The 27,479-nt window shown below is 45.6% G+C and overlaps 1 protein-coding gene across 2 annotated transcripts; it reads right to left on the bottom strand.

Moving 5' to 3' along the window:
* Positions 1-320: 320 nt before the first annotated feature.
* TMEM106B (transmembrane protein 106B) lies at positions 321-27,479 on the bottom strand. 2 transcript variants are annotated; one of them, XM_021000085.2, is made up of 8 exons: positions 27,106-27,479; positions 21,411-21,639; positions 17,564-17,627; positions 14,183-14,342; positions 11,017-11,157; positions 10,712-10,761; positions 10,053-10,106; positions 321-7,855 (listed from the first exon to the last, which is right to left on the bottom strand). In XM_021000085.2, exons 2-8 carry the CDS (start codon positions 21,628-21,630, stop codon positions 7,717-7,719), a joined length of 828 nt encoding a protein of 275 aa, XP_020855744.1. In that variant the 5' UTR covers positions 21,631-21,639; positions 27,106-27,479; the 3' UTR covers positions 321-7,716. The 2 variants fall into 2 exon arrangements, with proteins under 2 accessions (XP_020855744.1, XP_020855745.1); XM_021000086.2 differs by lacking the exon at positions 27,106-27,479 and adding an exon at positions 26,950-27,089.

Here is a 27,479-nt window from a genome sequence, read left to right as displayed (position 1 = left end):
TTAATGAATTTTTAGCAAACTGTTTATAAACACAGGCAACCCAATACCATAGAATTTTGATCATTTTTATATACAATATTGATACGTAATTTTAGGTCGCCAAAAACATCTAAAATATATTTTAATTAAAAATCAGCACAGCCTCCTCCCAGCAGAATCCAGATATCTTCAAATATTATTATTTTTTTAAATAATTCACTTTTTTAGTGACTGAGGAACCACATGAAAAGTGTTTCCTGCTGAGAATTTTAAGGCTAGGGGATCCATGCAACCTTCGATCATTTCATTCTAATGAACCCAAAATGCATATCCAAACGCACTTTGACAGCAAGAAATTTTATTTTCATGCTTAGTTAACACATTACAGACTTTAGTTTGACACACATAGTTACAAGAGCGATAGTTACACCTTTTAATTACAAAAATAGTTCTACTTTTTCTTGTTTCTATGTTTTTATTAAATACGATCTGCATATCTGATTCAGTGAGTTGCAACAATGGTTAAGCTCACACCCAAATGCTTCCACTGAAGAGCTCGGTGTGTCAGTAATATCCCCGATGAATGTTAATACAAACAAGAAGTGCCCAACACACCCAAGTTCTAGGTTCTGTTCTTCACCTGCCATGAAAGAAAAGACTGGAACCCAACTAGCACTGCTATCCCTAACTCAAGAAGTTACTGAGCAGATGGAGTCCAGTACACCACATGCACTGAGGTTCACTCTTTAAAAACTATTAAATAATCTTAGTCTACCTCTGAAAGATTGTCCATAAGGCATATTCCACAGTTCGTAAGATTTATAATCCAAATGGGTCACAAAAACCAAAATTCCTTATCCAAAAATAATCCATCATTTAGAATCCATGTGTTCAACCACTTAAGCAATAACCCAAGTATGACACTGCCCTAAGGATCTCCCAGTGATAGGAGAGAGACAATAGCTCCGAGATTTTGTGGGTTTTTTTTATAATTCTGGGGAAGAGAGTTTGAAGTCAGAGCATCTACATGGTAGTAAATAGTATTGTCTCTAGGCCATTGGCCCAAAACTCATCCTTTTTTGTTCTTTTACTAAAATATGCTATAAATTTATTCCTTAAACACATTTCAATAAATGTAACACACAGAAGGTAGCAATTCCCCTTCTTAGAAGTTATATTTTACTATTAAAATCTTACCAGATACTTTCTGCATTAATTTATATACAGTCCTGAAGCTAATGAGCTCTAATGAGATCTCGTACAGACAGACACAGAGCCATGGTCTTTGCTTTAGGGGTTGTGCTAAACACAAAACAGGACAAAGCGGGATGAAGTTAGCCAACCCTTAGAAGTGTAAACCACTTGGCAAAGAGCCCAGGAATGGGGTTCTACCTTTTCTATTACAAAAACTACATCAGTAACTCATATGCCATCTAAAAGAAGGACGTTAAAGTTTCACTAATCAACAATCTGGGTATAGGCTGAAAAAGCCATCTTAGATTTGTGCTTTCTGCGCACACACAAAAATATAACTGACTCAGTCACTACAAAATAGATTTTGACTAATAGGAAAAAAACCAAACTTATAAAAAATCTAATGTTCATCTTGGATACAGAACTCCAATTTTTAAAATCCTCAAATATATTTTGTTTTAATGTGTTATTTCAAATGCTAAAAACATGGAAGGGTCTTAAACACTTTTAAACAATTCTCTCAATAATTTAGAAATATTTTTCTTCAAGTCAAACTTGATTCAAGAATAATAACATTTGAAATTCAGTAACTGTATTCAGGAAAAAGAAATAAAAGTAATAAATTATCCACTGAATTGCTGAGATAAAAGAACTCTACAAGCAAAGCCCTTGCTGCCTCAGTGAAGTGAAGTGTGCAGCCATAAAAATGAATGCACATTAACTTGGTAGTCTGCTGATAACCTATTTGCTCATAATCTAAAATCCTTAGATTCAATTCATGTTACATATAAAAGACTATTTTAATATTTAGTGAAGATTATGACGATGAATACTGTGAATGTATTTTAAAGTTTTCCTTCCAAAAATGCATCTTTTAAACTGGAAAATAGCAAAACAAAAAAATTAATTTGATATTGACACATCTTGAAACTTTTTTTTTTTATCAAGTTACAATGTTTTCAAAATATGAAAAGCTCTAGTGGGATCATGAAACATGCAAAGAATTTGAAATGCACATTTACATTACCCTGCACTCCCCACTAAAATCTATTTACTGAGACTCCATGGAAAGAAGGCCAAGGCCCCCACAAATGCAAAGCTTTCACACTAGAAAAGCTTCTTAAACTGTTCCGCACTGTACTGTGAGAAGACAGTTTTTAATGGAACTTCACGTACCCAGGTACCACTGTTTTCCTAAAAGATGTAATCATAATGTGGAATTCATGTTTATTTCCATAACTGAGTTTTCTGGAGAAGGAAAAAAAAAAGCAATTTTACTAGTTATCATCAGAATAGCAAAACCAGCTACTCTGAAATAAGGTGGAGGAGGAGGGGATGAATGAGAACCCCAAGTCTACTGGAGAGGCCTCCTGTGAGCGGCCAACCGACGCCCATCGTGACTGCACCAATGCAGCTTCAACCATCTCAACCCTCACTGCCTTCCCATGTGTTTAACAAAGCTCAGCTCCTCATGACCTCCTCCATTGATGATTCCACTACTCAAGTTCTTCATCCAACCTATTATGGTTGGGGGGGGTGTCTGTATTTGTGGGGATGAAGAGGGTGCCCTGGCCCCCCTTCTGTCACCAGCCTGGTCCAGGATGGCTCTTTTTTCCACCCCAAGGCACTGTGCTGATGGCAGGCAGGCCGCCCTCTGCACAAGGAGGGTGCAGCCTACAGCAGGGGCTGCAACATCACTTGCTCCCTAACAGAGGCCCAGGATAACAGATGCATGTTCAAACATCCCACTAGAGAGCAGGAATCACTTGGCAGATGCTCATGTTTCTTACAAATGTGACATGTCATATGCACTTTCACAAATATCCATAAGGAATCCTCATCACATTGGCCAAGAAAGACCAAAATGTAAGTGGCTTGTAAAAAGGATACCATGAAAATAAAATCATAGTTGTAAATACTTTTCAAAGTGCTTTTTTGAATGAAGGTGCTGCTTATTTATTTAACCGCCTCATTTTATTGTCCAGCCCATTGAGGGTCAGTCACAGGTTCCCAAAGTGGATGATACCACCCCCTGGGGGGTGCTGGAATGATTGGGGGTGGGGTGGGGGGTGGTAGTAGACTCGGGTGCAACTGCAGGGTGTTGAATAAAAATAAGGGGGCAGCAGGAGCATAAGGAAAGAAGAGGAGAAAACTGAAAAACTGTTTGTGTAGGTTTCATCTGCTGTGTAACAGAGTTAAAGTCATAGTGATTACACTGTTTTCCAAATAAATGCACAAAACATAAGTTATAACCAACCAGTGGTCAAGTTTGCTCACAAGTCTTAACAAGCAAGCACTGGCCGGTCAGCTTGTCGTGCATTCTGGGGAAGTCCAGCACGCATCAGCAGGAACATATGTGTGTAAAATGACTTGTTCACAATATGATACTACACGGTGACGTGACACAATATTGTGTCATCAAAATTTCAATGCAGGAAAAAACCCCCAAAATTGACAGTAAATTGTTAAATTTAAAATGCATCATTTAAAAACATATTTCATGGGTTTTTTTTGAAATGATGCAAATTTAAAAAAAAACATTAAAGGGTTAAAGAAAGTAGATTTCCAAGGCGGTGCTGAGCAATTTTTTTTCTTTTGAAATGGGAGTGGTAGGCTAAATAAGTTTGGGAACCTCTGGGGTCAGTAAAAAGTGTTTATTTTGACATTTTCTAACATAATGTTATTAATAAAATAATTAGCGAACACTGGACTTACTTTTACATCAGTTAATCCTCTATTTTTAGGTCAGTTTTGAATATCATCTAATGTTTACTTAGAGACACTGGAAACCTCATTTAGGAGTGGGGAATGATCAGAATATGTTAAACATTAAATAAGTAAATATAAACTTCTATCAGTCACTACTAATCTCAAGAAATCATTAATTTCTGAGTCAGGTTATAGACATCTCCTGACTTTTCTTTACAGTGAAACATTATGAACGTTGAAATGCTCCCACCATCTCATATCCAGAAGTAACCTGGAGGATCTTTTAGTGATAAGAGAACAAATCCCAATGAAGACCCGGAGCTTGAAGGCTCCTGCCAGACCCGGCAAGGGCACAGGAGCTTTACCAGAGCAGGGACCCCTAGCCTGGGATTTGGGAGACGGGCAGCTCCCAGTAACTCATAATTCATTAGGAGGAGATCGTGCGGACATAGTGAGGAGGTGGCCTAGCACAGAGGCACCCCACAATTTAAGAACCCAATGCCCACATCTACTCATGACCAACAAATGTATTCCACCTGAACATCGTCATCACGTGGCTGGAAGAGGGGACGGGATTTGTCAGGCTCTACACGGCCATCCTACACCACTGACAAGGGTCTTGGAAGCTCAGTGACCCTCTTTGAGAGGATCCCACTCAATATCTTTCATGAATTCAGAAATGTTTTCTTTTCCTCCCAACTTCAGAACCACTGATATCAAGTGAAATGCATGTCTGTGATTAAGAAGTTGAAACCAACCAACCAGCCTCAATTCTGAAGCTTTGAGACTTTCTTAATTACATCTTTATGCCCATGTACACAGCCTGCTTTGGTTAGTCAACATGGGACCGATGCCTGTGTGTGCAAACCACTGACTAAGGTATGTGACGTGTATGCGTGACAGTGGGAGCTAGCAAGGTTCAAGAGAGAGCCCACTGTAAGCTCATCGAGAGCAGTGAGGTGTCTGGGAATATATACAGGCAACACATGCGTGTGCACAGAAACTACCATTGAGAACTTGAGCAAAACAATGCAATCGGAAGGGCAGGATAATGAGTTTACCAATGAAACCTGTGCTTAGGGAACCCAAGAAAGAACCGGTCACATTTAGGTAAGTGTAAATCTGTGATGGTTTCCCAGGAGATGATGGCCGTGATGTGATGAAGTGCCTTGGAGGAAGAGGAAATGAGCAGTCAGAAGAAGAGGGAGGAGGGGACAGGGTAGAATAGGGTGGTGGCAAATGCACAGAAGAGGGGAGATCTAAGCAGAGAGGAAGACTTGACCCGGCTTGGTTAGGGATGGAGAAGGGAGGACAAGGCCCGAAGAGAATGCCAAGGTTTTGAACCTGGAGAATACAAGATGCTCCTGCTATGAACAGTGACTCTGGGGGAAAGAGAATCACTGCAAATTCAGGAGAAGGATCAGAGTTCCAAGGTCACTTCAGAATTGTGTGTGAGCAGAGTGAAAAGACAGCTTCCAGGCTAATGAGGACCTTAGGATGACAAATCAGAGAGACACAACAGACTGAGCTGAAAGGCTTTCAGAAACCAGGATCAAACAGGAAAGAGATTTCAAGAACAGGGGCCAAGGAAGCAAAAACGGAGGAGACTGGACTTGGCCAAGCTACGACGGCCAAGCTGTGAAGATGTTTTGCACAAGAGTAAAGAGGAAATGTTATGTTAAAGACCTAAACAGGCAGAAAACACAGACAAGTCTTTTCACGCTCAGCCACCAAAACCAGAGGCAGAGAACAGTAATAGGGCGAGATGAAGATTTCTGCTGTCATTTCCCACAGAGGGAACTAGCAAGACACAAAGAAAGCGGAGGCAAGAGAACTAAACGTATTGGATGCTTTAAGCCTCTCAAGTGGAGTCGCAAAGATAACACTCAATACGAAGTAGTGGAGAGAGCACTGAACTTGGAGTCAAGGGAGCCCTGGGCTCAAACCCCTCCTCTTCTCCTTGCTGGCTCTGAGCCCCACTTAAGGTCAGTTTCCTCATCCTTAATGCCACCAGAAGGAGCCATTACAATGGCTGTCATGAGGGTCAGAGGGAAGTAAAGTGCTTTGTGAAATTCAAAGAGTTATCAAAATGTCAGTGACTGTGACTCTCCGTATCAAGGTTGGGCACTATTTAGGGGGACCCTGAATTCTCCCAGTGATAAGAATCCTGAAAGAATTAAAGCTCAAAGACAGTGCCTGTCTACAGCACCCCCTTAGCACCTCACCCAGGAAGATGCTCAGCACTGACAATCAGGGACCACTTATTGAATGACAAGGATCTCAGGGAGAAGCCTGCCTCGCAGAAAGGAAATGAAAACACAGCCAATCAGAATATCTCTGAAGGCATGTATGTGTGGGAGTGACAGAAGAGAGATTTGGGTTGGTTCATATTAGAAACAGAAAAGCAAAAAGGGATTCCACAGTCAAATTAGCTAAGACATAATTTGATTCTTAATTATTTTTAAAACCAAAGACTGATGCCAATGGTTTAATAACATGCAGAATTCCTTCATGCATGCTGACCACAGTGACCTTCTTTTCAGTTATACAACAGACTCCAAATGCCCTTGAGGTAAACATGGACGTAGAAGCGAGGAGTTTTCTAAGGCCTTCCCACGAAGTCTGACTGACACAAGTTGAAGAGCTGAGCTTGTGTCCTCTCTTTTGCACGTCGTCCACATTTCACAGGTGCCCAACGGCAGTGTAACAAGAGGTCCTGGCTTTGTCTGACAACCAACTTCATAATTAGCTGACTTAGGTCTTCACTGATAGAGTCGGACTGGAGTTCTAAGGAAACCATATAAATGTCATGCCCAGCTCAATTATTTACAGCTTGGTACAGTGGATTATTGATTCTGTTGGTGCCTTAAAATCACACAAATTCTGCAAAATCTCAACTAAAAAATGGGAATAGACACTGATGAACCTGATTATTTGTCCTAGGGGCCACACAGAACTTTAGACTGAGAATTTTGCAAAAATTATTTTGGCTTACAAATTTGTCAAACTACCAATCGGCTTAACACAATACATGAAAAGCAAAAAAAAAAAAAAATTTCACACCTCAGTTCAGGAGGGGAAAGTGAGCTGGCCTGGCAACCCGAGGACCTGCCTTAGCAGTCACCTGCTCCCTGGGTGACCTAAGGTCGGTGACCCCCAGAGTAGGAGGTTAGACCAGCTGATCCGTCCCGTCCCTTTCTGATCCCCACTGGGGCCCTCAGTGATACCTCCATGTGACAACAGACCTCAGACTCCCAGTTCCCTGATGAGAATGTTTTAAATGTCAGGATCGTGTCTTACACGGATTTGTGATGAGATACTTGAATTTTAAAACGTTCAGAAACACAGGTCCCCGTAACACTACTCCCAGGCAACAAGCTCGACCCTCACCTTTCCCGTGGAAGTTTCTAGTAGAAACAGGCAGGGTCTCAGAGAGAGAAAGAGTGAGATCCGAGAAGCCAGGAGGGGTCTGGGTTAAGTACCATTCCCATTCTTCTTAGCTGTGCCTGTGCAAGGTCACTGAACGTTTCTGAGACTGTTTCCTCCTTTGTGAAATGGGGATGAACAGTTCCAGCAATAATCATCACACAGAGTTGTCATGGGGACCAAAGCACAGAAATAATATACATGGAGAGCGCCTGGCGAGTCCTAGCGCACTACGTTAAATGTTGGTTATTATTAGGAAATACAACACCACAAGAGAGAAGAAGTTTCAGCAAGTGCACGCCTACATATTTTTAACTGTACCCCTGTGACAACAGAGTGAACTTGAGGTCTGCCTGCGCAGGTGAGGCGGGGGTCTTTGCGAGCGAGCGCTGGAGGGCTGTGGAGCATCTACTGGGGTGGCTGCAGCACGTTCAGATACTCTGACTGGCCCAGGTGGTAGGTGGTGTTTCTTCCACAGTCGACATACTGGTACCGCTCTTGGGAGGTTTGCTCAGGGTGCCCAAAGTAGGTAGTTGTCACGGTCACTCTTTAAAAATAAAAACAAGGATGAGAAAGAAAAGGACGTGTACCTATGCTTGGCAGTCACCTGAATATGCATGATGGAAACCATCCTGCTCCAAGTGCTAACAGTTCAGCCTTGGGGCCAGTGGCCAACAAGGTCCGATTTCCACAAAAGCTTCCCATCCAGAGGGGTACCTGCTGAGCCAGAACAATTTTAACAAAGCAGATTTACTTGAACTTCTGGCAATTCTTCAAAACCCTGTTTTTTTAAATATATTTCATGATTATAACATTTATTTTTTAATCCAAGTTTCACTCCAACGTCAAAGACATGAAGCATGGGGGAAAAAACCAGAAATATCAAATAAAGGTCAAAACCCCAAATCCCAAAGGGATGCCAAGTCCTACTAAAGCATTCCCCAACTTGCAAATGAGGATGTTTCATTCTCAATGTCCCACCCAAAGAATCACGGAATTTGGAGGTGGGAGGGACCTCAGTGGCATCTAGCACGGCCCTCCTACAACATCCAGGACAAACGGGCAGCCGTTTCTGCTCAAAGGTTTCCAAGGGGGGGAACCATTACGCTTCTGGACAACTTTAATGACGGGGAAGTTTTTCCTGAGCCTGAACTCACCTCTTTACCAATTCTATCCACAGTCCCTAGTTCCACCCTCTGGGGCCAGCCAGAATAAATCTATTTCTCTTCCACGTGCACATCTTCAATCCCTGAGGATTCCCCCCCTCCATCCCTGTCCCAAGTCTCCTCTTCTTCAGGCTCAAGAATCCTGTCTTTGAACATCCTTGATGGCCTGTCGCCATCTCGGTCGCCATCACCAGGACCCTCTTATCAATGCCCTTCTCAAACTGTGCTGGTCAGAACTGGCTACTTATTTTAAAATTAGCTGTTCAAAACAGTACCCCATAGAAACAAAGTTATAAATGGAAATAAGGTTACAAGTTCCATGCACAAAAAGCTTACTTAACCACAATGTAGATAAAATATTTCACATTTCAATTAAACAAAACAAGACTAGATGATCCTGTTGCTACATTCTTTAAATGGAAGGAGCACAGCACAGTTCTGCTCTCTCTCTGCCATGTGACCTTGGCCAATCACTCTTGTCAATAGTCTCTCCGCAGACCCCAGAGGGCCCCACCCAACACCGAAAAATGCCTCCCAATTCACACTCACAGTGTGCTCTTGCTAGCTCCTTAGTGCTGCTTTAAGAATATGTGGACAGAGAACTCTACTTCTTGTCTACACTCGCCTACCAGATTCCCAACAAAGAAACTCTAAGGTTGTTAAAAAGAACTTGTTTCTATCAATTCAAGTCTTCTTCTTTCATTTTATATTTTCCTGTTTGTGCTCTTAGTAAAAGGGAAATGGAGGCAGTGAACACAGCTACCTAAATTTGGGGGACCAGTAATTTGTTTCTTTTCCTGCATCTTTAGCTAGCCATTCTTTTTGTCCTTTTCTATCGCAAAGGCAGGCCACTCAGTGACAGAAGTCCAGCTCAAAGAACTGTTTTGGTGACATCCCACATAATCTGATGTGTTGTTATCATCATCATCTATCTTTTTATGTTCTACTATCACTTTTTCTGATTTCTTCTTTAACCCCATATTTGTTTAGCAGATTTTTTTTCAGTTTCCATAGAATATATCTCTTCTTCATTTCTGGAGGAAGATAAACTAACAGCACGATTTTATGACTTTCAGGAATTTCCTTGGAGTAACCTTGCAAGGGAAGCCACATCAGTGAGGCCTGTGACCCGCTCTGAGAGATCTGGGTCACTTCTTGTGCTTTAGGAAATGCGGCTCAGGGGGCATTAACGAACTCGGTGACCACTGAGGCAGAAGGCCCCGTGCCCTGGCAGAGCCTATACCAGTAACATTATTATTGACTTATGTAAGTCAAACCAAGCTGGTCCTATCACAAGCACTGAGTATGAAGGACAAGCCAGCTACCTCCTCACCACTGGCTGGCAAGCCTGGCGACGCTGCAACCAGAGTGGCTGCACGGGGATGGCCGCTCCAGCCAAAGAGTCCTAAAGCCCTGAGAAAGACCCAGCGGAGCTGTAACTTCTGTCACTGAAAGGAGCACAAAAATCACAGGTTGTTGAAACCCATCAATGAGGGAACGTTAAGGATGTAGAGGTCATCTAGTTCCCACCTAGGTGACGTCACCCAGCCTGGACAGAAAACAACCACACCCACTTACTGCATCATGACCACGATGTTGTGCACCTTGATGGAGATCAGCTTGCAGAAATCACTGTTAAAGATAACAGAGGAAGAGGCATCAATGACGGAAAAAGATGAGAGCTCCTCCTCCCCCTCCTCACCCTATGAGGCCCTCAAACCTGATGGTGACACACACAGGAGACTGAATAACCAAGCCGCCCTTATTCAGGGGTCTTCCTCATCTGAATACACCAATGGCTTGGTTCTTTAAAGGAACCATGTGTACAAACACATATCAAACAGTTCCTCTGGAACTGCTGTTTGTCTCTCTCTCTTTTAAATCTAAAGCTGTGATTTCATCACCACGGGGACTTTCTGGTACGCACACCGATGAAGATGAGTTTAAAGAGCACTGAGAGTCCACATGAGGAGAGGCAGGAGCCGAGCCCTGGGAATTCGGACTCCCAGGGCGTCCCCCTCTCTGGGGCTAAATAATGTAGGGTTTTCCTAATACCTTCTGCTACACAGAAATCAAGGTGGGTAGTTTAAAAAAAGTACATTCAAGCTCATAATGCAACAGAGGATAATTTTAAAATAAAATTTTGTAGGCAAAAATACTGTAGTGTAGGAAAGAGATCAAGGCTCAGTTTTTAAAAGATGTTCATACTACTGATTTAAAAAAGAATCCAAACTTACAACATATAACTCATTTCATCTGCTATAGTGGTAGGAACTGTGTAATCAATCTGAAAGATAAAAATGATATAAAAATGGATTAAAGTGATGGTAAGCTTTAAAAGAATAATTCTTCAAATTCCTACAGCCAAAACACCCCATCTCTGCATGTTCAATTCCATGATACTCTTTCCTGATTAAAAGGAGCTGTTGGAGAAATTTAAAACCAAGTCTTTCAAAGACAGTCTGACACATTCTGATGTATTAAAAAAAAATAAGTGAGGAGTCACTTAGAAATTTAAAAAAGCTTCCCTCCCACTCTTTACCTGTTTCATATCTAGTGGTCCAATGTTGGTGATATTATTTAATCGTGCCTTTCCAATAACAGTTTTTGAAAACTGGACTTGTGCTGTGATATTTGCGACTTCCACAGAATAATAGTTGTTGTTTGTTATATTCAGGGTGTTCTGCAAAGAGAAAGAAGGAAATTTTTAACTTGTCTCAAACCATTTGGATTCTAAAATTCATTCATGGCTCAAGCGCCTTTGTGCAGTACTGTACTCTGGTGGAGACTGGGAAAGATCACTCATGGGTGCTGCCAAACACTACAGGGAAAACAGAAAGCAGGTATCCCAAACAAACTAAGGAGGATACTCACGATGGTGCCATTTTGTGAGAAGCAAACACAGAGCTGAATCTTGGAGTCACATGACCCAGGTTAAAGCCCAAGCTCTTCAACTTAATACCTACATGACTTTGGGTAACTGTCAGCCTCTCTAGGCTTCTGATCCCTCGTCTACACAAGGGTCGGGGGTCCTGAATGGCCTCCAACAACCTCCCTCAAAACCATTTTCCAAATAACTGCTAAAGGGCTAATATTAATACACGTCTGACCATGTCACTCTACCCTTAAGAAACCACCTTGGCTCCCTATTCCCTCTATGACACATGACAAGCTCTGTTAAAGCCCTTCACATGCTGCCTGCAACAATCAATCAATCGTTATTAAGCGGCCACCATGTGTTTATGTGAAGTACTATGGATCTGAGTACAAAGAATGTTATTTTTAACAGGGCAGACAGCAAGCATATATACATGTATATGTGTATCTACAGATATAAATAATCAGTCACTTCGTAAATGTTCATTGACACCTACTGTGTGCCAGGCACTGTCCCAACCACTGAGGATACAAGACGAGGCAGAAGACAGTCCTTGCCCTTAAGAAGCTCACAATCTAATTAGGGAAGCACAGCAAACAGATAGAGAAATACAAGCTACACAGAGGATAAGAAGGAAATAGCTGAGAGAGAAGGTACTAAAATGAAGAGAGGCTCAGTGAGGCCTCCTGAAAAGGTAGAATGTTGGCTGGGACCTGGAGAAAGCCAGGGAGGCCAGTTGTCAGGTAAGGAGGGGGGACGGCCAGAGAGAATGCTCAGAGCTGAGAGACGGAATGGCCAGGAGGCCAGGGGCCCTGGATCCACGAGTACATGTCAGGAGGAAGGGGTGAGAAAGACTGGAAGGACGAGAGCCTCGAATGCCAAACGGAGCATTTTGTATCTGATCCTGGAAGCCACAGGGAGCCCTACTGAGCAGGGGAAGGACGTGGCCAAATGCAGGATGGACTGGAGTGGGAAGAGACCTGAGGCAGGCAGACCCCCCCCAGCAGCTCCTGCAAAGGTGCTATCTCAACCCTGGCAACAGCTTGGACGTGAGAGGAGTTTGCCTCAGTTTCTCTGAGTATAAAATGGGTATAATGATTACAACACACATCTTGCAGGCTTGTTGTGAGAATCAATTGAGATGATATTTGTAAAATGCTTAGCCCAATGCCCTGCACACAGTGGGTGCTTTATAAATGCTCATTCACCCTCACTTCCCCTTTCCTTCTCAACAGAACTACAGGGTGATGAAAAGAAGAAGAAAAGGAATTCAGAAGGCAAACCGCCATCAGTGACATCAACAACAATGCTGTCCACATAATTTGTTTTCCCAAAGCCCCGGGTTGCTCCTTGGAGTCTTGCCAGGGCCTCTCCAAGGTGGTGGGAGGATTCCTCTAGAAAACCCTGCTTTATCGCCCGCAGGGGCAGGGTTCAACCTCTACTGCTCCGAACTACAGGTCTGTCTGTTCGATCCCTTGGCCAGTCAGCAGCGTCAGTCAGACCAAGGCTGCAGACTACAACCGGTCAGGGAGCACAGCATAAACACCTCTGGGCAAAGGGCCTATGCCCGAGGTGAGGACACAGGCAGCAGAGACAAAAATAGGGCCGGACACCCCTGGGTGGACTGTGCAAGGACACAGCAAGGAGGAGGTCTGGGACGATGACCACACACACTCAGTCTGCACTTTAGGGCCCTTCCCGCCTGCAGAGAATGGAGGCTGAGAAGAAAAATTGCTCTCTTCCTAAATTGACAGATGTTTAGAAGAAATGACGCGACTTATCTACGAGTCCTAGGCACAAGAGAGATATGAGCAAGGGACTTTTAAGTGATGGAGACAGGGATATATCTCTAATTAAAAGCATTTAAATTCTGTAAGCACTGATCAAGTCCCCATGACCAGTACTGTAAATAAAAGATGGAGATGAAAGTCAGCCCCCTCAAGAAACATGCACTCCACACACATTCTGACACCCAGAAGGACGCATCCCTTGCTGCCACAGGCAAGCAGGCATGGCAGTAATGCCTGATCAGGACAAGTCCAAGGGAGGAGGGGCTGGTGCGCACGAGGGGCGTGCCTCTCGCCCACCACACTGGGCTCTTTCTGGATGACTGCAAGCTCTGCCTGGCGCACGTCCCTGCTTGCAGAACATGAGAGCCCATGGGCCCGCAGAGATGCCCACCCCCACCCCTGGGTGTCTGTCCTGGTGTGACATGACTTTGCAAACAGCTCTGCCCTATCTTCCCTGGAGAAATTTCTCTCTGTGGAGTTGTTCTTGGAATGACAAATTTCCCCCAATAATCGTTTCTTTAAATTCTTTATTCATAAGTAAATGTACACTCTTGCCTTCAGAGAAAGACCCAAGAGAGTCACTGAGTATGATCTACCAAGACATACAACTGTCAGTTACAGTAGGTGGCATCTCTGCCTCATTCTGCTCAGTGTCCTGTCCCAGGCGATGGTGCCATGTGGTTCTCCTGTCATAACCAATCTTCCTAAATAAAGTTCCAATTCCTTAGCCTATGCATAGTATAGCATAGCATACTTGAATTACTGTGTGTTATGAGCTATTGTCATCCCTATTTTACAGTTCAGGAATCGGGGGCAGTCAGATGGAAAGTGGCTTGCAAAGGGTCACACAGCTAGTGAACGCCTGAGGCTAGATGGGAACGCAAGTCTTCCTGACCACAGCCTCAGAGTCCTATCCCCTGGGCTGCCAGCTGTCCTGACCCTAAACTGATACGGATCCTGGGAAAAATACATACACACGGAAGCACAGAATTTAAAAAAAAAAAAGAACAAAGATATTCTGCATAAAGATCTGCACTTACTGTGATATTTAAGTAGATCACCCTCTTTTCGTCGTCAAAACTGACATATGCTGACTTAACGCCGACATATTTCACGTCAATGGAGCGAGGAAACAGGAAGAAAACAGCCAGCCCAGAAAGGAGCAGACACACAAACACAGACGCCATCACATAGAGCTTTCTGGAAGTCACAAAGAGAAAGGAAGCACAATTTAAAATGGAAACACGCCATCAACTGTGTGGAAAGCTCAGTCGAAGTACACATGGACTGATATTTATTTTCCTTGTGCTCTAATCTTTTTTAACCTGATTGGTGATTGTATTGGAACAACAAAATTCCAATTAGAAATGCCCTCTCCAATGTAGATGGGCAGGGGCTGAAGAGCTGCTCGGGGGCATTTGGGATCACAGCCAGGGCATGTCAGAGACAAGCTCTTCACACACCTTGGTGCTCAGTTCCTCACATATTATACACTCATTGTAAAATATTCTTACTTAGGGCCATTTTCCCCTCTAAATATCCATAATAAAGATGATCCTGAGTTTAGCATGGGGTAAAGTAAAATGTTCAACTCTTAGAGATTTCAATTTTTTGACTGGCTTCTTGATTAGTGTGAAAATGTACAGTATTTTAAGTTAATAAAAAAAAAAAGAATGCTAAAGTACATTATACTGAAGTATTTAAGCGAGATTTAATTTATACCTAGTGAACAAATATTGATCTGTATAGTGTTAAAATTTCACAAATAATATTTCCCACTGAAATTAGATAAGCCTTTCCTAGCACCTTAAACAAATTAAAATTTTAATATGACACACTGTATGAGACCCTCAGGGAAGACAAGTGACCTGCAACTTTCTAAGAGCATAAATTATACAGGATATGTCCATCTGCATCAGTGGAGGGAGCTTCTACACTGAAGTACAAGTCTGGACCCCCAACCCCCCAAAACCCCTTCCTCATTAAATACAGTCCACTACTCTGCTGTAGCATCCAATGCAGGCTACCTTGAAATCTGATGCTTAATCTGTGAAGGTTTATCAGTTCATCACTTAGCTTACCTTTAAATTGGACTGGATGGGCACATTCTATGAAATAGCATTGCTCTAAGTCAGTGATCTCTAAACTGTTTTGATCATGTTCCCCTAAGACACTTGGGAGCGCACTACCACCATCAACATTTCTGTATTCGTAAATCAGACATATAAGTACTCTGCATTAATAATTATGTAAAGCTACAGAAGCCAAATAAAAATAGAAACTGACAAAGAATGAGAAAAAGGTGAAGTAAGATTTGATCTGAGAGTGCTCAGACAGCAGCCACTGGAGTTAGCCAGAGGTGCATTTCAGAAATCACTGTGGCAGCTGGGCAGAAGCCGGCCTGGATAGAGGCTGGGAGGCCAGGAAGGAGGCCATTGCAGCAGTACGGGCAAGAGGTGATGGGGTCTGAACAATGGTGGCAGCCGTGGCAGGAAAGCCCAACGGACAGACTGACAGATGTGTTGGGGAGGGAGAAACAATGAGATTCAGAACTGAGCGGAGTGAGTAGGGGAAAAGATAAAGACACCAAGGCTGGTAACTTGGGAGATGAGAAGGGTGGTGCCCTCGAGATAGCTACAGAAGCCTGGAAACGGGCAGGTTTTGGGGGGAAAGGCAATGTCAGGAGAACTGGGATGAAGATCACAACCTCTTCATGGCGGCCATGTCCTGGGGGCTCAGGTGTGGAGCTGATGGAGGTCAAGAAGCCTCACCTTTGGCTATCACAGAGAGGGCGGGAGGCAGCTGCCCCTCCTATCACATACCTCATGGGGTCAAGCCACCGCCCCGACTGTGGAAACTTTGCCCCACTGTTCCCCACAACACTTCTGGGCTTGGTCACCTACATTTCAAGAGACATTGCTCTGAAACATCTCCTCGAGCTAATGAGAATTACAATTGTTATTTACTGGGAAGTTAGAAGGAGAAGGGAAAGGGAAGAGGGGAAGGCCTACTTTGTACTTCTACCTTGTCCAGTGAAAGTTCACAGTGTGTGCAGACAGCCCAGCTCATGAAAGACAGCTACGGTGAGTGCAGAGAAGGGGGCCGACGACCAGGGCTGAGAGAACTCACTCTGAAAGTGTCTCTGTCTCGGGGTTGGCTCCATCTATGACCTGACAGCTAATCTCTAATCATGTTTGCCACAAGGGCAGAGTTGGAAGAGGGATGCATGGCCTTGGGCAATCCCAAGACTCTTCAGGAGCCAATGACACAGCCCGAGGGACTCAAGAGAGAGGAGTGGAGGGGAGTGAAGAGAAACAGAAAGCAGCTCGGCTTCGGGGGATTTCTGGCACAGAAAAAACCCCAGGCTGACAACTCGGCTCTTGGCTTCCATGAAGGAGGCTAAAGGTCCCACTTCGGAAAAAAAAAGAGGAAAAGCCAAGCTTTCCCCAAAGGGCAGAGATGTAATAATCAGTTCATGAATTTGTGTGCTGTAAAACCTATTCCTGGAGGTGACTTTTTTTTTCTTCCAATTTGCTTTCATGGCTAAGTTATCTTGAAGCTTTTGAGTGTAGGGGTGTGTGTGTGTGTGTGTGTGTGTGTGTGTGTGTGTGTGTGTGTGTGTGTGTGTGTGTGTGTGTGTACACAGCTATCCCTCAACCTTCACAGCTTTGGTTATTCACAGGCTGGCCATTGATGACTAAATGGAAAGTTTTGGAAATTTGCAGCCAATATGCACATGTAAAGAAAACTAAAAAAAATCAGGAAGTCATAAATGCATAAACTGTATATTATTCATCCACTTCATAATTTACTACCAGAAGGATGAAAAGATAAATGTGTGAGTTAAATTTCCTTAAAAGTTCCAGTATACTGAAGAAATCTGGGCTGCATGCTGTCTTTGGGAATGCTGTCTCCTTTGTCTCTCTACCATACAGACCTAGTCACATAATTTCTCCCACAGTGATCCCTGCATCTGGCATGTTTTTTGGGAAAAAGAAATCCACCAAGACTCTAACTCATGTGTGAGATTAATCTTTCTCACACAGAAACTGCAACTTTTTTATCGGTGCAGTGTGTTGTTTTACTTGTTTCATGTGTTCAATAAATCTGATCAGAATTGGGGTGGGGCCTGGAGTTAACTGTGGTTTTTCCTATTCACAGGGTCCCATATCCCGGTCCCATGCATGCTAAGGGATGACTGTGTACGCATGTGCACCAAGCTGGGCCCTGGCCACCCGCTTAGTACAGGATGTGTGCTCGGAGGCCGAGCCTTTGGGCACTGAACCACAGTGCTCCCTACCAAGTTACAGACACCTCAGAACTGGAACCATGATGCTCTTCTACGACCCAATGGCAGCCAGAGCAGTTTTTCACAAACACAGAAAGCAGGTAAACATTTATTTCTTTTTATCGCTACTTACGTTCTTCTTGGCCTTAGTCTCTGATCGCTGTACGGAATCAATGCCACAAGCTGATTTTCCTGGCCTACAAATATAAGAAGGACATTAAAAGATACATTTCAATAGACACACAGTAAAATACCATTCCATTGCCAGCAAGGGCAGACCAAGAAAAGAATGACTGAACAGGCTAGCAAGTCACATCAAGACCTCTATTGCCGTGATTCTATGGTAATCAGCACATGTGAGCACAGGATAAGGTAGGGGCTTCGGCAATGGGGGCTTACTCTGAACCACCCTGAAAAACTCCAAGGAACTCAAACGTGCCCAATTGGGAAGTTATTTTCCCAAATAAATAAATGAAACAGAAATTACAATCACATTTTCTATTAAGTACAGAAAATGCAACATGAAACTTAAAGAATTTTCACAGATTTTCAAAAGACCCTCATACAACATCCAAGAAGGAAAACGTTATCAGAAATTAGCTTCTACATCAGAAAGTCTCAGCCTTTTCTGTGTCATGGATCCCTTGGGCAGTTTGGGGAAGCTCATGGAATCTGTGAGAACAACATTTTAAATGCACAGAACAAAGCAGAGGATCATAGAAGAAAGCAGTTACACTGAAACAGTTACCAAGCTAGATTTTTAGGCAGCATAGATCCCTGGTTAGGAACCCTTGTTCTAGGCTCTCTCCCTGCATCCTCCTCTGCCTATCTTTCTAAATCCTTTTTGCCCCCTCCAGTTCCCTTGACATGCCAATGATCAGATTTATCTATGCATCACAACTTTTATAATCATTAGGAACTTTCATAGCTTCTTACGTCTTACAGAGAAAAGTTCACTCTTTATTCTGGCATTCAAGGCCCCTGACAACATGTTTACAATCTATTTCATGTCTTATTACTTATTTCCCTAAGGGATCTTCTCCTCTACCCAAACTGATGGAAATGAGAACACGTTGTATTCTGCACATATCAAGCCCTGTCCTGGAATTCCCTCCCCGCAAATATCCTACCTAATTATAAGAATCTTAACGGCCAGCTCTACTCTTCCCTCCTCCCACAAAGGCCCCTAGATCATCAGATATACTCTGTACAATCCCACTTTTGAACTCATACAATTAATTATACCAATCACTGCCCTGTGAGACCTTTTACTATTTTGTCTTCAGACTGTTATTTAACGCATGTATTGTTAATTCTTATCTGATCACATCTTGTAAACTCCCTGAATCTTGCCAGCTTACAGTGTGTAGACATCTTCAACTGAGAATGCCCGAACTCAAACGCTTTTTCTGCCCCTCCAATCCCTCCCCTTCCTAACTTTCCTATTGCCTTCCAGGGCAACAACTCTTCCCCTGCCCCAGACTCACAACCTTCCAGTGTCCTGCCTGACTCCTCACTCTCTCTCATGCCTCTGCCTGCCATATCCAAGCTGTTGCTAAATCCTGTCAATTTTGCCTTCACAGACTCTTTTGCAAATGCCCCTGGCCTCCTTGGCTCCTACCTCAGCCCATTCTACTTCATCCCCCACTTAGCTGTCAAACAGGGCTTGTGACCATGTCACCCACCTACTGGACCACCCTAGAATCAATGCCTGGCTTTGAGAGTCCTTCGTCACTGGCTCCTCCCACCTGTCCACCCTCCTTGAACCCCATTCCCTTCCACACACTCTGCAATTCAGTGACACCAGCCCCGGCTGCTCCTCACACCACACTCAGCATGTTCCTCATACCTGAAACACATTCTCATTCTCTCTCTCTCTCTCTCTCTCTCTCTCTGTCTCCCCCGCCCCCCCCCCCAACAGCACCTGGCACCTAGCAGGTACTTAACAAATGCTTCATGACTTCCTACTGAAGGCAGGAATCATGCCTCATATGTCTCTGCATACATCACACCATCTAGCATGGTGCTTTACATATAATCATCTCTCATTTTTTGTTCATTGACATAATCACCCCATTACATTCCTTTGGAAAATCAACATTTCGAGAGTGGGCAAACACTTCCCAAAGCAGATGCGTGTTAGTGTTAGTCCGGTTTTCTGTCGGTTTAGGAGTAACAGGTCAGACCTCATTCTAAAACGCTGAGTAATGAACACGTATGTGTGTAATAGTCAGATGTGAATAAAGGTTAGTCATGTGAGGGTGGAATGGAGCAACACAGCAGGAGCTGACCAATGCCCGGGTCTGATCAAAGAGAAGCAGGTTTCCTGGAGGCAAATCTCCAGGGCCTGAAGGTGCCACGTGCCCCGGGGCGGCTCGTGCCCCGAGCCATTAACAAGGCGAATTCACCCCTCACAAAAGGCCAACCTGAGCTCCGCCTTCACCTCCTCTCACAGGTCAGCGCTGCACAGATGCCTGTTCCCTTCCCTGTCACCTGCTTCCCAGGAAATCAAGTGCTCTGCTTAGTGCTTGGCATGGAACCGAGGGAGGCAGGAGGGGGAATCAGCCTCGAGTCACAGAAGAGAAGGGAGGACAGAAGGAATCAGGCTGACGTTTTTGCCTGGCCCTTTATATCGAAGTGGTACAGACCATTGCCAAGGGGAAATCAATAGTCCTTTCCAGGTGGAGAATTGAGGACTACGTAGGACAGGGGATAGTCCTCTGCAGGACTTGGCAGGAAAGAAAGGCTCTTGCCCGCCAGGCTCAGTGAAAGCAGGCTGGCCCCTGGCCGTAACGCCACAGTCAGGGACTGAGCGAACGCACTTTGCCAAGGACAAGCAAGCAAACAGGTTCTTTGGTAGACCAGATCACTGCTTTGTCTTGGTCACTCTGCCTTCCAGCCCTCCTACCCGGGAATGCTGGGGCACGGTGCCCGTTCAATCGGGAACATTGGCACAGAGAAAGAGAGGAGAGTCAGGCATGGCTGGACACACACCCTTGATTTCAGGAGAACAAATTTAAAGGGGTTCAGCTAAAAGGTATGATCCCAAGTCAATCCAAGAGGGATGGGGGGCTTTCATGAATGAAATGAAACAGACACAAATAATGTTAATGAGGAAGAAAGGGAAAAACTGCTTCCATGGAGGCATAGGGAACTCATTGGTCAAATGCGATTTTTAAAATATTGCAACTGATGTTCAATTCCACAATGGAGCCAGGGTGTGAAGAGCTTTAAATGGCAAAGAGAGTAACTTACAGTTGATTCTAGAGGTAAGAGGGGTTGGAAAAGGACCCTGATTTGCCAACATACTCACAGCAGGAATTTTAAGAGCTGGAAATTAGGCAGTCACCTATATTCTGGGGAATGGCTAACCCCACTGCAGTATGTGAGTGTCACAGAATATTACAAAATGCATCCTCATTCTCCTTCAACCCCTCCCTCACCTGAATGTCCCTCTTTCTGTTAAGGGAACCACCGTCCAGGGCCCCGATGTCAGTGACATCCTCAATTCCTCCCCCACCCCACACATATGATCAATCACCAAACAAGTCATTCCCGTCACTGAGCATCACTGATCTCTGTCGTTCTATACGCACACACACGCACATGCACACAGCCAGCACTCTCCCTCAGTCCATCATCTGTCATCTAGAGTAGAGATTGGTCTCCTGGCCCCCTTCTCTTCTGCTCCAACCCAACCTTCACACAACTGAAGTGATTCTCTAAAGTGAAGATCTAATCTTCTAAGGGGACTGGGTCTTATTTGACCTGTGCTTCCCCAGGGCCTAATGTGGAGCTCTGCCCACCATCAGCAACAAGCACTTTTAAAACTGCATTCTGAGGCCTTTTTCTCTGTTCAGGTGGCTTGCTAACACGGGGCAAGGCTTACGATAGAGTTTAGCCTTACTTCTGAAAACTCCATGCATGCATATTGATGCCATCAATTTGGGGGGAAAAGAAAAAAATGTGACGCTACTTACCTCGGGGGATCCTGCCTGTCCCCTGACATGTAGGGCAAGTGACACTGTCTCTTCCGGTGAATTCCACATATGGAAACTGAGAAACATCTCCATTCCTCCCATCTTCATTATGGCTTTCGGAATGAATGAAGCCATTCCTCATATTATCAGACGATGTCATTCCATCATAACCATCGTCTTTACATGAATGCAAAGGCAAGTGAGAAAAGGATTTACCCATGTCTGACACCTACAAAAAATAATTATTGCAAATTTAAGGAAAAAGAAACACTCTCCAAAAGAAAATTTGAGTTATTATTATAATTATAACAAATTAATATACAAAGACAATTACATTACTTTTTAAAGACATCCACTAGTTATTTTAATACTCAAATCCTGGCATGCCAAAATACTGTTGAAAATATGACTTCCTGAATTTCTGAGGATCAAGCTATTTTTATGGTTTTCAGCAAAGACAGGCAGGACAGCCCAAGCGATACAGAGTCAAGCTCTGGATCAGGAACACCTCTGCCACACACAGACTGGCCTTTTGATCCACAACAAGTTCCTTCCTCCGTCTGTGCCCTAGGAAATGCTAAGTCTGTAAACTGAAGCATGTTTACACTGCTATGGAGGTGATGCTTCCTCACCGTGCATTCTCTCTTCCAATAAAATCATAGGCTTTGAAGACAAAAAAGACAAAAAACCCAAGACAGCCGTCCACCGCGCTCCTCGGGGCCATTACAGGCTCCTCCAACTCCTGGAGGGTCTAGTACTATTGAGGAGCAGCTTAGACCTGGGGCGGCCATTTACCAGTACTGCTCTGTGATGGCAGCCAAGCTCTCAGCCCCTTCCCAAGCTTCACTTTCCTGATCACTAGTAAGATGGAAATGACCTCACAGGACGGTGTAAGGAAGGAACAAAGGAGAAAGGCTATACCATGCTCTGCTAGCATTTCTACAGCTCTTCCTATGTGCCAGGCACTGTGCTAAGCACTTGGCAAATACCTCATTTGATCTTCCCAACAACCCTGGGAGGAAGGTATTATTATCATCCTCATTTTACACTTGAGAAAACTGAGGCAAACAGAGGTTATGTGACAGTCTGAGAGCCACATCGCTAGGAAGTGTCTCTGGCTGGATTTCAATGAAGTCGGTCTTCCAGGCCAGCGCCTTCTCTACTGGGAGGGGGGCAACGTTCAGAAACCACTTCTTTTGTTCTTCCAAGAAAAACAGTCAACTCTTATTTTAATTTGGTTTTAGTACAAAATAAAAGAGATTTTCATGTTTTCTGGACTGTAGTTTGATTTCACTTGTATAATGAACTTCTAGTAAAGCTTCCTTCAGCAGAACCAGCAAGCACTCGACCCTGCCCTTCAGTCTGCAGAGTTGCCACACTGAGAGTTGACTTTCTGAGGTGAAAGAGCTCAATTATGTCTCACCTTTAAGACCTATCTGTTTTACCTACAACTAGGAGGCTAAAATAGCTAGTTCTAACTAGTTGTAATCATTCACCTCCACAAGAAAAAGATTCTTTAAGGAGCTAAATGCTCATACCAAAAGTTACCTTGAAAATGATTCCTACATTGTAATACTAATGCAAATAACAACAGTAAAAAAGAGTAAGAATGAGGCTGATGCTCCAATCAGATTACAAATTCAGGGATAAAATAAAAATAAGGCTCTTGGGAATTAAAGTTGGAAAGGACCTAAGAGACTCAACTAGTCCATTCATTTTACAAATAAGGAAACTGAGGCCTAGGAGGTGGAGTGATTTGGCAAGAGCAGTAGAGTCAGGATTCAAGGCTGGGTCCTGTCTTGAACTCAAGGCTCCTTCCACCCTATGGTCCTAGGACCTCTTAATACCAAAGAGAAGGCCGCCAACTTTGGAGTTCTGATTGCAAACCTTCAGGGACCACACTAACAGAAAAGCCCAGAGCAGAAATTCAGACCTGGGCGTTACTCAAGCGTTCTGGCCACAACTGCCTCCTCTAGTCTCCAGGGCCAGCAACACTGGCCCCATCTATTTTACAAAAGTGTGAACAGGGAAGTCCTGGCTATTGCGGCCTCCCATTGGCCCCACTGAGCCTTTCACAACAGACAGCCAGACAGCCAGGGCACTGACGAGTGCCTCCCAGCGAAGGACCCCATGGCCTGTTTCTTGTGACTGGTCTGCAACAGTCCTCCTCGAGATAAGCCAGGAGGCACTAAATACGGCCCATCCAAAGAAGAACTACCTTCCCAGAAGACCACCTTATACACTTTCATCTGTCTGAGTGAATCCACCACTAACAATTTCTTCATAATAGCTGAAATGATGTGAATTCAAAAGAATCAATTGCAACTAAAGTCTGCTTCCAACAGGTTTCCGGAGGCCAAAGAGGTTCCTCGTCCTTCCCCAGCCCACATAAGTGTGACCTGAGCTACTTAATGCTGCTGGTTTGCTTGTTTTTGGGGGTGGGGGGGCAGGGAGGAAGGGCAACATGAATGGCCTCCACAGAATAAACAGATGATCAGCACTGGAGCGGGCAGAGGACCACTGTAAAGTACGTGTGCCTGCAGGGTGGAGAGGACAAAGGAAAAAGCGACACACCTCTCACTAGCAGATCCATGTTTGAACCCTATCCTGGCCATGTGACTGTGGGTAAGTCATTTAACAGGCTTTGACCTTAACTGGTGCTTAGTCAAGACTGAACATCTACAATAGCTAAAATGCATCTAGCACTTTAAGATTCACAGTGATAAACAGTACTTTACGTGAAGAAAATAGAGGGGAACACACCAGGGACAAAGCCCAAGTCTGTAAAAGTCAGGGATGTGAACCCCAATTTGAACATTCCAATAAAACGCTATGACTGGGCCCCCTCCAGATCTAGGGTATGTAAGCTCACCTAGGCAATCTTCTGACATTTCCTTACCCTCCTCTCCCTCTCCTCACCTCCCAAGCCCCAGCTTAGATCCCTGCCTCCCCTTCCAGAGCTCCCCCTCTCCTCCTTTAGCTCAGCTCACACACAAAGGTGACCTTGCTTTGCCCAGACCCACCCTGTACCTACACACGCCATGCCATTCTGTCCCCTGGTATCCCCTTTGTCACTCATGTTCCTTCAATCTCTCCCTCCCCACCAGCTCACCCCCACTGCCCACAAACATTCCCACATCTCTCCTATCCACAAACTAGCCTCATGTGGTCCTTCCACCCGTGCTCACCACTGTCCTCTCTCCCTGCGGCCCTCGGTGGAGAAGACCGTCTAACACCAGCGCCTCCACTTACTTTCCTCAGCTGACACTGCCCTCTCCAAAGTTACCAACATCTCTCTGTGCCCAGACCGAACGGGCTTTTCTCAGTCGTCAGCCTCTCTGACCCCTCTGCAGCCTTGGACGCTGTCCCTTGCCCTCCTCCTGAATAGTATGGATGCCCCTCTGTCCTTCCTGACTGACTGCTCCTTCTCTGTCACTGGATCTCCAGCCAGGTCATGCTCACTCATCAGGGGTGTCCCCAAGGCTCTGTCCTGGGCCCCATTCTCCCTCCATGCTATGTCACTTGATGACCTCATCAGCTCCTGAGGATTCGCAATCATATCTATGCTGAGCACGTTCAGACTCATCCGCCTCTAACTCCCTGCGTTGCATCTCCAACAGCCTACTGCACACCTACTGTGGCCATTTCATAGATGGCTCAAGCTCAACATGCCCCAAACTGGACTTGTCTTTCCCCCCAAAACCTCCCCCAGGTTCCCTAGTCCTGTTGAGGGTACCATCATCCTCCCAGTCATCCCGATTTGCAAACTCCACGACATTCTCACCTCCTCACCACCTCACCCTTCCTATCCAATCTGCCAATGCTGATCAGTTTTGCCTTCCCAGGATCCCTCCCCTGACACCGTCACCGTGCTGCCGCAGGTCCTCATCATCCCAAGCCCAGACCACTGCAATAACGGCCCCCTGGGGTCTGCCTGCCTTTGGCTGCAAGTCTGACAGCGGCAAGTGCTGGGACCAAAGAGAGAATCCTGCCTAGCTAATCGAGCCCTCCATGGCCTGGTCCTTCCTCCCTTTCCAGTCTTCGCACACCTTGCACACCATCACACGCTCTGTGGTCCAGGGGCCTTGCGCAAGCCCCTCCAGCCCAGGCTTCAGGCATTCTCTCCAGGGGTCCCCTAGGCCTGGGAGGCTCTCCCTCCTTATCTCTCTCCTTCCAGGCTTTCTTCAAGCCTCTGGGAAAACCCTACCTTCTCCAGGAAGCTCTTCTGACCCCTTCTCGGCCCTTACTTCTATTCGACTCTGCTCAACAGTTCCCCCATTAGGCTGCAGAGAGCAGGGGCTGCCTGCGCTCTTGCACTGTAGCTCTGCCTTAGCAGAGTCTGGCATGACCACATGAGACCCCTGAGAACTCTAAGTTGCCACAAAGCTGGGCTCCCAGCAGACTCTGCCCCTAACGCCCTCCTCCCAAGCCAGGGGAGCAAGTGGGATGCGAGACATCCAGGGTCCCAACAGCTCATCTGCTGTGTGTGTGTGTGTGTGTGTGTGTGTGTGTGTGTATGTGTGTGTGTGTGTGTGTCTTTTGCTTCCATGGGAAGGGTCTCACGCAGAGGAAATCATGGGTGCTCCAACAATAACAACTGGGGAGAATACAGGGTTAGAGATGGGGAAACAGGCTGCAGAGATCTTAGCAGATGGTCACTGAAAACTTGGTGGCCTTTGGATGACAAATGGCTGATGAACAGAGTGGAGAAAGCACCAGCCTCCAGGTTCACATGTCACCTCCGACACATCGCACAATTTTGGGTTCAGATTTCACCTTTAATGTGTGGGCGAGTGGTTACCATCTGCTGGTCTAACAATAGAGCTGGGGGTGGGCATCTGGGGTCCCTTGCAGTCCCAGATCCAGGATTCTAGAGTTCAGAGCTCCACTCTGGTGCCCCTCCATCATGGGGGCCATGACGCCTATTTCCCCATCAATCAATAAACCCAAAGTGCCCACTGTGTGCCAAGCTCCACACTAAGAGCCGGGGCTACAAAGAAATCCAAAGACAGCACCTGCCCTCAAAGAGCTTATGGTCTAATGGGGAGGCTGAGATGCAAACAAAACACGCCGCACACAGCATCAATGGGGATGATTAACAGAGGGGAGGCTCCCTGAAGAAGGGGGTGCTGCGGGACCTCAATGGGGGCCAGCTAACACCCTAAAACACTGGATTCTCATGCTGTGCGATGGGGGAGGGGGCTCTGCTAACCCTGGGGGGCCCTGTCATTACCCCAGGGCGGGGGAGCTTGGCTATCCTTAGGGGGGCTCCCTCATCACCCCAGGGTGGGGGGGCTCAGGCTATAGTTAGGGGTGCCCCTCATCACCCCAGGGCGGGGGCTCGGCTAACCCTGGTGGGCCCTGTCACCACCCCAGGCGGGGTCTCCTCTGCTCTCGCCAGGCCCCACAGCAGGTTCCCCCGCCCCCCAGGGGGCGGCTCCCCGACATCGGTGACGTTCAGGTCGCCGTCGTCGCAATCGGGGGGAGGGGTCGGGCCCCGCAGGCCCCACCCCCCCACCTCCTCCGGGGTCTCCCTCACCTGGACGGGCCCCTGCGGGCTCCTTCACGGCCCGGCGCTTGCTCGCTCCTGGCTCGCTCGGCCGTCAGGCGTTCCCCGCAGTGTGCCTGCGCGGGAGGGGGGGGGTTGTGGAGGGGGAAGACGGAAGCGAGAAAAGGGCAGGTGCGCGCGCCCTACCTGGAAGCCGCTGTTTACATCAGGAGACACAGTGCGTAGGCGCCTATGACATCATTCCTCCGCGCCTGGATATATTTTAGGGTCAGCATCAGTCATGGATATGCTCATGCATTTGAGCCCTCAGGCCTGAATTCCAAGACTGCTCGCTAGACCACCCTTGTACCCGGATGTGCGCATGTGCACATGCAGGCGCTTCCCTCATTATTTTGGTTTGGCTTTGGCTCTAGCATCAGTCACCGCGAAACGCATGCGCTTGGGCTGCCGGTCCTTGACTTCTTGACCTGATCCTTCAAAGTGGGGAAAAAAAAAACCTCAAGGGAGATGCGCATGAGCACAAGCTATCGGTCCTTTGTACCTTTCTCCCTTTTCTTGGC

Source organism: Phascolarctos cinereus, unplaced genomic scaffold (assembly GCF_003287225.1).
Source record: "Phascolarctos cinereus isolate Bilbo 61053 unplaced genomic scaffold, phaCin_HiC Scaffold_1;HRSCAF=81, whole genome shotgun sequence".
Classification (NCBI taxonomy): Eukaryota; Metazoa; Chordata; class Mammalia; order Diprotodontia; family Phascolarctidae; genus Phascolarctos; species Phascolarctos cinereus.
This window is presented reverse-complemented; position numbering and strand designations above follow the sequence as displayed.

Excerpts from the sequence above, each read along its gene's own strand:
- TMEM106B (XM_021000085.2), bottom strand. The coding sequence starts at position 21,630 with ATGGGTAAATCCTTTTCTCACTTGCCTTTGCATTCATGTAAAGACGAT. Across the intron at positions 11,158-14,182 it reads TGATCTACTTAAATATCACA|AACACCCTGAATATAACAAA; the intron begins GTAAGTGCAGAT and ends TTCTCTTTGCAG. Across the intron at positions 7,856-10,052 it reads AACATCGTGGTCATGATGCA|AGTGACCGTGACAACTACCT; the intron begins GTAAGTGGGTGT and ends TTATTTTTAAAG.